Source organism: Trypanosoma conorhini, assembly GCF_003719485.1.
Source record: "Trypanosoma conorhini strain 025E chromosome Unknown Tco_14.4_contig_00108, whole genome shotgun sequence".
In the NCBI taxonomy this organism is placed as follows: Eukaryota; Euglenozoa; class Kinetoplastea; order Trypanosomatida; family Trypanosomatidae; genus Trypanosoma; species Trypanosoma conorhini.
Genome location: NW_021704194.1, coordinates 1 through 12,765, shown reverse-complemented (window position 1 = coordinate 12,765; position 12,765 = coordinate 1). Strand labels below are relative to the sequence as shown.

The 12,765-nt window shown below is 55.3% G+C and overlaps 7 protein-coding genes across 7 annotated transcripts, besides 6 other annotated features; all 7 read right to left on the bottom strand.

Annotated features, from left to right (window-relative positions):
• Window positions 1-56: 56 nt before the first annotated feature.
• Tco025E_02666 (uncharacterized protein) lies at window positions 57-785 on the bottom strand (the record flags this gene model as incomplete). Its single annotated transcript, XM_029369590.1, has 1 exon — window positions 57-785. One exon carries the CDS (start codon window positions 783-785, stop codon window positions 57-59), a length of 729 nt encoding a protein of 242 aa, XP_029230310.1.
• A 335-nt stretch (window positions 786-1,120) lies between these two features.
• Window positions 1,121-1,144: a microsatellite.
• Window positions 1,145-1,193: 49 nt separating this feature from the next.
• Window positions 1,194-2,129, bottom strand: Tco025E_02665 (uncharacterized protein; the record flags this gene model as incomplete). The annotated part of the gene is made up of 1 exon (XM_029369589.1): window positions 1,194-2,129. The coding sequence occupies one exon, from the start codon at window positions 2,127-2,129 to the stop codon at window positions 1,194-1,196; it is 936 nt and encodes a 311-aa protein (XP_029230309.1).
• A 461-nt stretch (window positions 2,130-2,590) lies between these two features.
• Tco025E_02664 (uncharacterized protein) lies at window positions 2,591-3,676 on the bottom strand (the record flags this gene model as incomplete). Its single annotated transcript, XM_029369588.1, has 1 exon — window positions 2,591-3,676. One exon carries the CDS (start codon window positions 3,674-3,676, stop codon window positions 2,591-2,593), a length of 1,086 nt encoding a protein of 361 aa, XP_029230308.1.
• Window positions 3,677-3,740: 64 nt separating this feature from the next.
• Window positions 3,741-3,772: a microsatellite.
• Window positions 3,773-4,297: 525 nt separating this feature from the next.
• Tco025E_02663 (sucraseferredoxin-like family protein) lies at window positions 4,298-5,074 on the bottom strand (the record flags this gene model as incomplete). Its single annotated transcript, XM_029369587.1, has 1 exon — window positions 4,298-5,074. One exon carries the CDS (start codon window positions 5,072-5,074, stop codon window positions 4,298-4,300), a length of 777 nt encoding a protein of 258 aa, XP_029230307.1.
• Window positions 5,075-5,286: 212 nt separating this feature from the next.
• Window positions 5,287-5,328: a sequence feature (GA-rich).
• Window positions 5,329-5,358: 30 nt separating this feature from the next.
• On the bottom strand, window positions 5,359-5,916 carry Tco025E_02662 (uncharacterized protein; the record flags this gene model as incomplete). Its single annotated transcript, XM_029369586.1, has 1 exon — window positions 5,359-5,916. One exon carries the CDS (start codon window positions 5,914-5,916, stop codon window positions 5,359-5,361), a length of 558 nt encoding a protein of 185 aa, XP_029230306.1.
• Window positions 5,917-6,260: 344 nt separating this feature from the next.
• Window positions 6,261-8,855, bottom strand: Tco025E_02661 (3-hydroxyacyl-CoA dehydrogenase; the record flags this gene model as incomplete). The annotated part of the gene is made up of 1 exon (XM_029369585.1): window positions 6,261-8,855. One exon carries the CDS (start codon window positions 8,853-8,855, stop codon window positions 6,261-6,263), a length of 2,595 nt encoding a protein of 864 aa, XP_029230305.1.
• Window positions 8,856-8,920: 65 nt separating this feature from the next.
• Window positions 8,921-8,962: a microsatellite.
• A 57-nt stretch (window positions 8,963-9,019) lies between these two features.
• Window positions 9,020-9,054: a microsatellite.
• Window positions 9,055-9,101: 47 nt separating this feature from the next.
• On the bottom strand, window positions 9,102-12,380 carry Tco025E_02660 (uncharacterized protein; the record flags this gene model as incomplete). The annotated part of the gene is made up of 1 exon (XM_029369584.1): window positions 9,102-12,380. The coding sequence occupies one exon, from the start codon at window positions 12,378-12,380 to the stop codon at window positions 9,102-9,104; it is 3,279 nt and encodes a 1,092-aa protein (XP_029230304.1).
• A 207-nt stretch (window positions 12,381-12,587) lies between these two features.
• Window positions 12,588-12,622: a microsatellite.
• Window positions 12,623-12,765: the final 143 nt, after the last annotated feature.

Here is a 12,765-nt window from a genome sequence, read left to right as displayed (position 1 = left end):
ATACGACCGGCCTCACGCAGAAAGTACACATCATTTGTCACGGAGGAGGCAAGATATCATGATTTTCGCAAAAATACGCCAATGAGCGCTGCCACAGCAGCAACGACACCGACTCCCGCCAAACCAGTGGCAGTTAAAGTCATAGTCACTTCTGTATCGATGTACTGCTTCAGCGCAAGCGCCTGGCGGTGATCCGGCTGAATTTTAAGCATTCGATTGACACATGTCAAAGCCTTGTCGTAGTTGCGAAGCTTAATCCATCCAATAGTTAGGTAGTAGTACTGAATAAGGAGATCACCCGTGGGGTCCGCCTTTTGCTTTTCCGCCTCTCTCTCTTTTTCCTGTTCCCCCACGCCAGCTTTGAGCTCCTCCTCCTCCTCCTCCTCGCCGTCGCAGCCGCTGCCTTCGGGTGGGGCAGAGGCCCCGTGCAGCACCCTACCGCGCGCCACCCCGGTTGGGGCGGACACCTGCCCAGCCGTCAGCAAACTCGTCTCGTCCACCGCAGCCCCCTTCAAGTTTTCCAGGCGCTCCTTCCAGGAGACGTACAGCAAGGACTCCATGAGACGCACGCCCTCCTCAATGTACGAGGCACGGGAGTGCATGACCAGAAGACACGCGTACTCAAGCGCAGCCTCCGAGTCTGCTACATTGCACTCGTACTTGGCGCGGACCCGCTCCAGAGTCTCATCGAGCCCCACCAGCTCCTGCGACGAAGGGAACAAGATACGCTTCACGCTGGGGTCATTGTGGATCAGTTCTTTGATGGCGTTGGAAGCAACCCTCATTACTACCTTTTTAATATATGACTAGTTATCTTCGTCTATATTTACCTTGGCTGTTGCTCCAGTTGCGTTTCTCCTCTTCTCGACCGGCACACGCCCCCTCAGAAACGTAAAGTACGTGCTATTCCCACTCGGTGTGAGCAGCTGCGGAAAGCGCCAGCTGTGCCGGCGCCGGAGACTCCGCAAAGGAACAACAACAAGCAAAAAATATTCGCACTCCGCAAAAAAAAAAAAAAATGTAAAAACTTCAGGGGGTCACGACCCTTACGCACGCGCCCCCAGAGTTCAACTCGCGCAAAAGCAAACCGGGCATGAAGACGAAGGAGTCAACACCAGCCAACAAACAAACAAAAAAAAAACAATATGAAAACAGCAACACTAGCCGTACTGAACAAATGTGTTGCCTGCCTCCTACGAAGAATTATCTTGGGACAACTTAAGAGAGTCTTTTAACGTCTTTGTGAACTCCGCGCCGCGCGCCGCCGCCTGCTGCCCCGTGTACTTCACAAGATACGTTGCGACCCCGTCATTTTTTGGCACGGTGAAGATGACGTGAGTGTCCTCGGCCTTTGTCAGATGAAAATTACTGCACAGTAGCAAGTTGAGGGCGTAACCATCGCGCACAATCAAGCGGTAACGACACTTTCCTACTTCCTCCCCCTCCCCGGCCTTTGGGGCGTCGTGCCGCTTCACCTTTGCGTCACCGGCGCCACACTCCACCCAACTTTTCGTGTCCGACTTAAACACAAACAGCTTACACGACACACATGCTAACACGTCTTCGGCCGAAGGCGTGACAGGAGCCGCATGCGCAAGTACGTCGCCCTTGGCAAGCTTCTCGTGTGGTGGTGCTTCCCTCTCTGCGTCGACAGCAGCCTTCGCCAGCTGTTCTTTGGCTGCCGCAAAAGCGTTTGTGGCGCCGCCGAAGTTGAAGGCCCCGCCAAATAGGGACCTCCCCGCACCAGTCTCAGTCCCAGCGGCAACAGCACCGTCAGTGGTCTTGTTGTTGTTGTTGTTGTTACTGTTATCGTTTTTGTTGCTGGCGCCGGGGCTGGTGTCGCTGCTGCCGCCGGTGGCGGTGGTGGCAGTGGTGGCGTTGTTGCTGCTGTCGCTTGGACCAAACATTTTGGAAAGCGCTGGCGCCCCCGCCGGCGAGATGCCGGCCACCGCCTTGAACGCCCCCTTCAGCGACGGCGGGGCGTCAATCGTCGGCGCACGTTTCACCCGCGCGATACGCCGCTGCGCCATTGTCTCGGCATCGGCGTACTTTGGCGTGTCGTCCAGCTCCTCGTCTCTCTCATTTAGCTCCAACGCCCGCCTTTTGCGGCTTTCAGAACCATCCGCCATTGAAGTAAGCCTCGCCCCGATTGAGTATTTGCCGCCGCGGCAGCTGGTTTCTTCGCTCGCTTGTGTGTGTGCGTGTGGGGAACCCGACGCTAGTACGCTGCCCCGCCCGTCCCAGACAACCACACATACACGGCACACAAGCACAAAAAAAAAGGAGAAGGGGGGTGCAAAAGAAAAAGAAAGAATGAGACAAATTGTGTGTAGCTGAGCAAAAAAAAAAACAGAGGCACAAACAGACGGCACCGCCCATGCCACCGGTGCTGCTTGGCACCTCCGTGCGTCACCCCCCTCAAACGGGACAGACAGAACAGGTACACCCAACAACCGAAACATGAGAGATCAGTGCATATAGTCTACATTCAGAGTCCGCGGCTAATAAAAAACGTGTGGGGAAGAAGGGAAAGCGAGTGAGTGGACGTGCGCGCACACGCACACCGAGAGTGGGCGCGACGTGCGTGCTCTCACTTTTTCCTTGCACCGCCTGAATCTGCCTTCTCCAGCTCCAACTCCAAAAGACTTGAGTGAACCTTCGGCAGAATTCCCCCACCAAAGAGTACAATACGTTTCCCTTTTTCACTCACGCACCCAACGCAGCCGCTGCGTCCCACAAATTCATCCTTGTCAAAAGAAAGCACGGACCACTTGAAGTCCGTCAGGGAAAGCTGAAGAATTTGAGGCAAAGGACCCTTCTCATCCTCTCCAAGACACACTACCAGGCACCCGCTTGAGACCGCCGCCGCGCAGCCTTGGCGCCGGGACGGAACGCTGATGCACGGCTGGCACATCCACCGGTTCTCTCCCCCGCGCAGCGACAAGACGTGAAGATCACTCTGCAGCGAGGAGGCAAACCCTCCGAAGACCAGCAGCCGCTCACCCACCAGGTCGAACGCAACCGCCGCATCATCGCGCGGCGACGGCGGAGTTCCCTCCTTAACCTCAACCAACTCCCACTCTGCCACACCTTGATCAACCAAGGTACCCAATCTCAGACGCCAAACATCATTTAACCTACTTTTGCCATTAAAACCGCCAAAGAGATAAACCACCGGGCTCGGTGCTGCGCCTTCCTCATCGCCAGCGGTTCCCAGTACCATCCCATGGCAGACCCGCGCCGATGGCGCTGGTCCAGCGGGTGGTATCAGCGTCCACGAGGAACTCATCGTCTCCTTGCCACTTGTGTTAGTGGTATCCGGGCTTCTTGGGGCGAGCAGCCAAAGTTTTTTGCTATATGCCTCATCATTCCAACCACCAAAGACAAGGCAATAGTCGCCAAAGGCGACAGCGGCGGCGTCCCGTATCCTTTCCGGTAACGAAGGCCCCTTTGACCATAGCTTTGTGGAGAAGTCAAACTCAGCCAGCTGTGAAAGGCCACGGCCAGTTCGTGGGTCATAGCCGCCACAGAGATAGACTCTTTTCTCAACGCAGGCTAGCGCGCCTCCGAGCACCTCCCTAATAAGTTCACCAGCATGCGGGAGAACCGACTTCGCAGGGGCGGACTCGCTCCATTCATACTTGTTGAGCTTGCGATGAAATAAGTCCGCTGACATGTCTCAAACCTCGTGTGACGCACCCTACGTAGTTGCAGAGAAGTAGCAGAGTCGCGGTGGGAATCAGCAACAAGAATAAAACAACAACAAAAAAAATGCACCCCTCACAATTCTGGGAACGAGTGCTACTGGTTCGCATAATGGCAAAGGCAATATAATGAGTCAACTCAGTCAAGTAGCTTTTCTCATCCCCTCTTCCTCTTTTTTTTATTTTTTTTTCCTTGAGGAGTTCATGTGGGAAGAAGAAACGAGTCCCACCTGGACGCTGCGGCGCGGCAGCGCACACATATGCACATTACTAGCAAGGCCGCGTTCCCACACCTTTTCCTCAACCCTTCAGCGCCCCGCGAGTTAGACTAGCACACCCGTTTTTCACTTGGTTGGTTTTTTTTCCTTTTTTCCTTTTAGTGATGTTTTCGTCTTTCTTTTCGATAGAATGAAAGAGAGCGCACGCGCATGCCAGAGGGGCGCGGTGGGAGTTAGGCGTTGGACCACTGTCTTCCGTTTCATTGGAGGTGCAGCTCTTGCCCTTCAAGCGCTGTTTCTCGTTTGAGTAAGGCCCTCTTTCTTTTTCTTTTTGCTTGCCTTCCGCGCTGCACCATGGACAAGCGGCAATAGCTGCTACACGACGCAGCACTTGGAGTTGGCCTTCGTGTAGCCGATGCGGCCCCGAATCCGCCGCTCCAGTGAGGCGGGGATTTCCGTCGCGCCTCCCAGAAGAAAATTCACAAAGGCTTCCACCTGGGCTGGAGTAAAGCAGCCGAAGCACACGCCCCCATGCTTACTGTAAAGCAAGACATTCCCAGCGTACACATGCCCACCTACGTGGGAACACGGATACACGTGAATCGATTCATGCTCGCCCCTCTTGGCCTTGATAGACTGGCGCAGAAGTTCCACCAAAACGGCGCCACAGTACCCACAACGGTGATCGCGAGAACGATGGGAACAAACAAACACAAACAACTCATTCGAGCGATCGCAGCATACCGCCCCCTTCGATTCCCAAGGGAGCTCCCCTTCCGTGATGCAAGAATACTGTGTAATGAGCAGCGACGACAAGAGCTCTTCATACTTAAATCGCAAAATACACGCGTCAGGGCCGGGACGATAATAAACGGTGAGCTTCTTGCCCCCCGACGAAGTGACAGCCTTTTCTAGTGCAGCGTACCCCGGAACATTGCCGGTTTTCGCGTCCCACTCCCTTGCAGGCATGTCTGTGGCGAAGAAGACATGTTCCGTGAACGCCATGCTGCCTGGGAGCTTCTCCGGCAGGGGCCCACAGCACTCCTCTCTGCCAAATCCAAACTGCGACGGATCAAGGCCCTCAATGTCCTGTAGAGTCTCCTCTGAGAGGCGAGACACGATCTCGTCCTGTGAACTCTCAACAAATGCCATCCTTCTGGCTGTGTTGCTTTAAAGGCTCGTAAGGAGAGTAAGTTTTTTTTTTTAAAAAAAAGTAATAATAATAACAATGTCGCAGCGGCACTCGTGGTTGCAGCAATAGTAACAGTCACAGTGCTGGGGAGAGGGGGAGGAATGACGGGGAAACGAAACTCACCCCCACTTCGGATGCGACGTCACCACGCAGAAGTTTCTTCATTGCCGTATCCTCGTCGCCTCCTCCTCCCCCTTCCTTCCTTCCTTCCTCCGTTGCAAACGTCAAAAGCCACTCCGCCGCACTAATGCTCCGCCGAACCCGACCCCGCGCCACGAGCACTGGACCTGGCACTCAGCGGGTCCGCCAGTGGTGGCCTTTTCAGCATCATCTTCGGCACGCAGTAGGGGAAGACGAGGGCGTTGCACACCGGGTTGGTGGATTTCTCGCCCACCGTCGTCGTCTCCCAGCTGTGCTCCCTCCGCAGCTTCCCTATCTTCGCCAGCTCCAACTGACGCTGACGATGGGCGGAAAGTCTATCGCGAAAGAGTGTGACGACTGGGGGCACGACAAACTCGAACTCCCGCTCGTTAAGCGAACCGTCTGTCTGAATTGTCAGGGTCTTGTGAAGACGCGGAAACCGCGCCCGCTCAATCGCAAGCTCCTCGGCGAACATCCCCCTGTTTTCCAAATGCTGCATGTCACTGGTGTGGCGGTCCTTGATAAACGCACGCAACACGTACGGGATCTTGTAGTCGGCAGGGCGCAGCCTCGGGTGTGACGGAATCACGCGGGCGAGAGGACGCAGCCCCGGCGGCGGCGGAGCACTTCTGCTCACCACCGCCCACTTGTGCAACACCATCGCTGAGAACGCCGGCCGTTCGGTGATCCGCCGCCCCCCTCCTTCCTCTCCCGGGCACCACTCGTGAACCAAACACGGGAACGCAAGGAAAGAAAGGCAAAAAAAAAAGCCGTGACGAAGCGAAGGAGATAGACAGGCGCTGAGAACACACCTACAGCGCACAGAGAAACAACAACAAGAATAATACTAAACATCGCGCAGAGAGACATGCGACACACCACCCAAAACAACAAGCATAATTTCTTGAGGTGTAATTTTCCCGGTGCGTGCTTGATGTTTTCTTCCACCGCCACCGCCGCTGCTGCCAAGCCACGCATGAGTGCAGGCGAACAAACTCCCGCCAATCAAGTGGCCCCCGCACATTTTCGTCGCGCCTGGTACAACGTCTCCGGGGAGAGTGTGCAAAACGTATCACCCGCCTCCGACATTACCTGCAGTAGCGGGGAGGGCGGGGCGGCGACGCCCATTTCCTTTGACATGTAATGCATGTTACGCAGCAGTGCAACTCCCCCCATCCCGCCGTCCAAATATGAGAGAAGACCGCCCGTGGACGGATGCAACGTCAGGGCGGCAATGGAGAGAAGATTAATGTCATCCACCGTTTCCACGCACCCATCCAGCAGCATGCTACAACTTTCATTCACGAGAGCAAACAAAAGCCGCAGGCAAATATCGCTCCGTGACAGTTTCCTTCGCCCCACAAACTCTGTTGCAACCTCCGCATTGAGTTCCCCGTGAGGGGTGTAAAATCCTCCGCGACGGCCATCCCCACCAGCAAACCCCTCCGCCTCCATTGCCGACAACACGCGGCTCGTTATGGCGGGGACTCGCCGCTCATCCATCCAACGCGGATGTCGTTCCATCACGCCTGCAATGTACGCCGTGCCGTAATGGTCAAGCAGCTGAAACGGGCCGACGCGAAAACGCAATTCCGCCGTTGCGACGTCCTCAATGAGCTGCACCTCTGCAGATGTGGCCAGTCTGCACAACGCGACAAAAAGGGCTGCCGCAAGGCGACCACCAGCATCCCCCTTGCTGACGACGTACGGCACCTCCCTGGACTGCAGATACGCCAAGGCAGAGGAGAGTGTCTCCCGCCGCCGACTTCCGCCAATATGTGGGGCGCAGAGAAGCCGAACCTCCACCATATCGCCTTCGCCCAGCGAGCGCAATTGCGACGGACGAAGAGGAGTAACAACCGCAGCGCAGTCCAACAAATCGACTGCATCCTTGACGTCCTCCGCGTCACGTGCCATCAGCAAAGCATCTTTGACTACGTCTTTTCCACTGTGACTGCGATGCTCCGCAATAAAACGAACTGTTGCAGGCGAAGAAGCCTCGGTAAAGACACAAAATGTCTCTCCCGCCTTGATGTCGCGCATATTAGTTGGCTGCGCTTCGATGATGCTTCTCTGCATGCGTGGAGTTAAAACGCGATTGTGCATACGACGAAGCGCCCTAGTCACTGAAGCGGCGTTGGTAAACTCAGTTGTTCCCAGGAGTGCCACGTACATGTTGACAGCTCGGGAGGCGGCCGAAAGAGCAGCATCTGCGTCACCCGCGCCCTTAGTGGTATCCAACAAGGCAGAGTAATCGTCCCAGCGCCGCATCAAAACATCCCTGCGGTTCCCTGTAGCAGAGAACTCCTTGCCCCATCCAAGCAAATACCAAAGACGAGTCCATTGCAAGAAGAAAAGCAGATGCATCTTTTTCCTCAACCTGTGCAAGCTACGCTCAGGCCGTAGAAGGCCTGGATAAGTCGCCTTCAAATCACTCCATGAAAGAGTGTGCAGGATGGGAACCACCAGCCCAACCCTCTCGTCGTGGCTCAGGCGACTGGATATGCGCTGTAGCACGCACGGCGCCGGCCAGACTCCAAGGCTGAGTGAAGGAAATCCAACCGTTGTTGCACTAGTAGAGACTTCCGACTCCGATACGGTCCCTCCATCACACATGAAAAACAACTCTGCTCCAATATCAAGTGCAGATCCATTCAATTCTGCCCTAAACGACACCCCACGAAGTCTGGCCTCTCGAATACGGCAAAAGAGTCTTTCCTTTTCTCTTAGCAACTCTGCACGAGTCAAATAGCCCAGTTCTAGTTCTGAGCGCAGCGGGGTAAAGAAAGGGATACCGGGCGCTGACCGGAATACAACAACAAGGCCCTCATTTAGTTCCGTCGCAGCTTCCACTTCATTCAAGGCCTGGCCGACCGCAACCGTCATGGCGCGTGCGCACCTCGGTCGCTCACGAAGCTCCAAAGTAAACGTACGACCAGCAGATTCCGAAACGTGCACTGTAACGGAGTTATTTGAGGCCGGAGCTTCCCCAGCATCCGTCCAACAAGAGAGCCGCTCATAGTGACGGACGGCCTCAGACGCAGCAGATCCAGCGGGGGATTCCATTGCCGCAACACCCGTCGTCTCAGGCTGTGGGTCCTGAGAACACCCCACTGAGGGAGCAGCATTCGTGTCGCGGTCGTCAGACGCATCCGCTGCCTGCCGTCGGTCAGTGTCTGCACTGTTCCGAGGCACACTCACCGCTGGCTCATTTTCCGACAGCTTAAACAGCTCCTCCTCTAGTTCCTGCAAAGTGCAGGCGATGTCCGTGAATGCTGGTGGCTCTCCTATTGCCAGAGAGCCCAGTGGTGGATGCGTGCCTGTTGCCGGGAAGGTGGGGCTCTCATGTGGTGGAATATAACTCCCTTCTGCCACGGCCGATGCCGATGCCGGTTGCAACTTCGATGCGGAAACAGAAAGCGTATGCCCCCCAACACCACGCCGCGCCCACAAGTCATTGATCTCCCTAAGAAGAGTGTTCAGTTCGCTGCTCGACCCCTGCGGTCCGGCGCGGTCACGCGTCCCGCCAGAGGACGTGGCCGCGTGGCGACGCCCCAGCTGGAAACGGGGAATTGTGCGGCGGCAGCGGCCGCCACGCATCCCTCGCTGCTGCCACCCTCACAAGGGAACAGGAAACACCAGGCAGAATACAAGTAAAGGAGCAAAAACAAATAAACGAACAAATAAGACATCACAGACAACAACAACGAAGAAGGTTCGTGCAACGCCACGCCTCATGTAGATGGGGGGGGGGGGGGGCTCGTAACAAAGAAAACAAAAAAATAAATATAAAAAAAAACTTTGTCCCTTCCCCTTCCCTGCGCACCCCACTGACAGAGGCACCTTTCACGGTCCTCGTTCATCGCTGAAAAACCAGGCGACGACATCCGCCTCTGATGCGGCGGGCTCAACGGGTGCCCTCATCGCCGCCGCCACCGAGTCAAATAGCATTGCACACCGCAAAACATCAAAGCCAAACCTCTCCACATTTGCCTTGAAAAGAAGAACGTCCGATAGCATCACTGCTCGCAGGTCTGTATCCACGGCTGGAGACATCGTAACAGAACGAATCATTCGAGCAAAGGTGCCGAGCAGCGGCACTACAACCCCGCGACAATCCTCAGAAGGCAAAAGCGGCTTCATGGCCCGCATTAACCGCGCTGTCTCTCGGAGCATCGTCATTACCCACTCATTTCCAGACATTTTCCACTGCTCCGCGGAGACGGCCCCGAGACCATCAACCTTGTCCTTGACTACGTCCGATATCTTTCCAAAAAGTTCGCACCGGTGCGTCGTACAGTCCTTGCGAACTCGCTCTATGTCTTCAACGATAGACGGCGACAACTTGTCGACAGTTGCCGCACGAAGCCAACGCTTCTGCATAAGTGGGATGCTGTCACACAAAAAGGCCAGATTCTGTGACGCGACAGCCATGTTTTGCGTTGTTATTGTCTGTAGCACACCATTTTCCACAGCCATGGCGCCCAGTAGGAAGGCCGCCGACTGCGAGTCGTAGAGCGTGAGAAGGTCATACATTTTCCCCATCACATCAAAGGCAAGAAAGGGAAAACGACCCAGGTAGTCGTCATACTCGTGTAACAATTCAATCAGCATCAAAAGCGATCTACTCACCACCCGACCCTCCGTACAAGCATCCACCGTTGGAAGCAGAAGCAGCTTCTTTGCACACGTTTCACGAGCCTCCAAGGGCTTGGAAGACGATCTGGACGGCCCTGATGCGACCATCTCCCCCGTCGCTGCTGCTGCTGTAGTTGCTGCTTCTCTCGCGAATGTGGGCGCCACGGGGTGGCGAACCCCACTCTCGCCCACAACTTCAGTGAACACGGCGCGTGTACGAAGCTCCGCAATAGCGGCATCATCACTTCGGCAAAGGGCATCCACGGAGGTTTGAAAGGTGGGGTCGACGCCTTCCGGAAGCCACGTCTCATTCTCAATCGTCACACGCAACTTCTCGATACTCTCCACGTGGTGCACGCGGAGATGCCCCTTCGCCAGCCGCGTCACAGCAGACTTAATCCGCTTTCCAGACACGAACCCCCATGGGTCACCAACGTTGCCGCAGATCGCCAAAACTCCCTGTAGGTTACTCACTATGTTGGGTAGAAAAGCGCAACCCAAAGAAACAAGCGCCTCAATATCACGAGCATTTGTCGGCGTTTTACCGTCTTGACTTCGAACCTCTATCAGAAGAGCGACGATACTCTCGGCAGCCGCACACAATGACGAGAAGTAGTTTCGCGTGTCTTCTACACTCACTCCTTCAGCATTTGCCGCGGATGACGCGGGAACAACCTCCACAAGGAAAAGCCCCCATCTCTGGCCAGCCTGGGTGACAAAGTCAATAACGTGATCAGAAATGAGGCCTATTATTTGCATGTACATAGCAAAACGACAGGCGTTGGAATGCTCGAAAAGGGTCAATTTCTCTTCGCGGGAGGCATCCGCGGAAACGGCAGTGGAAAGAAGATTATTGGCGGTGGAATCACTGGGTTCGCAGTTATTGATCATAAAGGCGATAAAGGCTTCGCGGGCAGTCATCCACAGGGCATCCATAAGGACATCCCTGCACTGACGTACGGCGGTGTGCCATATTCCCATCTTACTCGCGGAAAGAAACGTCCTGTGGATCTGGCCATCGTCCACAGCCCCGCGCGGCGCCGGAAGAAGAAGCGCCTCCAACTCCTCCACAATGATCACGCAGAGTTTCTCCTTCACCTGCAGCACGCGACGTGGAACAGCCTTTAGTGCGGACACTTTTGTGATCCACCTCGCCTCAAGGGCACCAACACCGCTAGACGAAGTTCCCGTCTCATGTTCCGTTAAAATCGCTTCCTGCAACGTGCAGAAGACGTCAACAATGACTGGCAGTTCCACCATGTCCCGTTCAGGAAGTGCCACCCAATTTTCAATGGCTATCATTTGAGAAGAGACCTTCACTACCATTTCCGCCAGCTTACACAAGGAGCCAAGGTTGTTTCTGCTTCGATAGCACCGTGCAACCATAAGCATTTCCTGAACCAATCCCTTACCAAATGCTCCAATGCCCGCCCGTGTTTGCCGGAGGCTTTCAAGGGTCTCCCTCGCCTCCGCAGCCCGGTCCCTAAACTCGTGGGAGGCCAAAAAAAACTGCTCTGAGCGACTTTGGACATGTTGAAGAAGACATCCTTCCACGGCACTTTCCCATTGACGAAGCGTCTTCATTCGAGCCTCCATCAACTCAAAATCCTCCCCAAATGTTTGCGCAGTAACAGAAACGTTGCGCTCTCCCTCGACTGCAGCCTCTCCCCTGCGCTCCCGCAGGTTGCGCTCTAGCAAGCAAATCTCACCAGTCGGATCATGGGCAGAGCCAAAAAACTCTTTTGGAACGCCGCTTGGCCACGGAAGCTGTTCCACAGAGAGGGAATTATTAGCAGTACCGGGCCCCGCATTTGTGTCCACCATCACCGGCGCCTGCCGACCTTCTTCCCGATTACTATTGTACGGAGCAGTAACAAGCTGCAAGTAGGAAGAGTAGTCTTCTTGCAAGCCGTAGCGTGCGAGCAGCGTCTCAGAAGATGATGATGACGACGACGACGGCCCCAGACTCACGGCCGCCTCCGCCCGTTTCGCCTGGGCCTTGAGGTCTAAAGCACCCGACACGACGCCTCCGAGCCACGAGCCCCACGTAGAGGCGGTTTCCGCCACATCGTGGGGGTCATTCAAAATGGAAATGAAGCTCTGGCCCACGCTCGATCCCAGTTCGACAAAGTACGACTGTGTGACAGGGTCAAGAGCGGAAAAAGGATCATCGTCCTGCAGATATTCCAACGCCCCAGCAGACGACGATGAGGCCGCCTCAACAACCTCCTGCGCAAGAGATGATGGCACCGATGCATCGTCGTTCTCCGCAATCCAGAGGGCAAGCTGCGAGCGCAGTGCTGCTGAGGAAACGCCGTTGCGGATGCATTCCTCCAGCACAAGAGGTGGAATCCCTAACGTAAGAGCGATGCGGGACAGACTCCAACCGCGCCTCGCCATGAGAAACGCACAGAGCATCGCTGCAGGGTCATGGGAGCTCTCGTGCGTTCGCGACGGTGCAACATCATCCCCCCGCCTTGATGACATTTTAGCCCCACGCCTCGCCGCCTTCGAGCCGCTCCCGCGTGCGGGTCCGTGGGGAACGGGTGCCGAGGCGGGAGGCTCCCCGACTCTGCTCCCCACCGAGTGCTAATGCGCCTCCGAGACAAAAATCGCCGCGACGTCACCTCCGCACGCCGCAGTCACGAAGAAACTGGAAAGAAAAAGAGACATACAGACGAAGTGGAGGGACGCAAGAAAAACATAAAACAAAAAAAAGAAAAAAAAAACACGTACCCACGGCAACAACCGTAAATCAAATTTAACGAAGCCGTTGCGATAACCGCAATAAACAAATTGCTGCAACATAATAATAAGAAAAAAAAACACGCACACACTACAGTTATAGTTTCAAGTACGGAAAAAATACAAT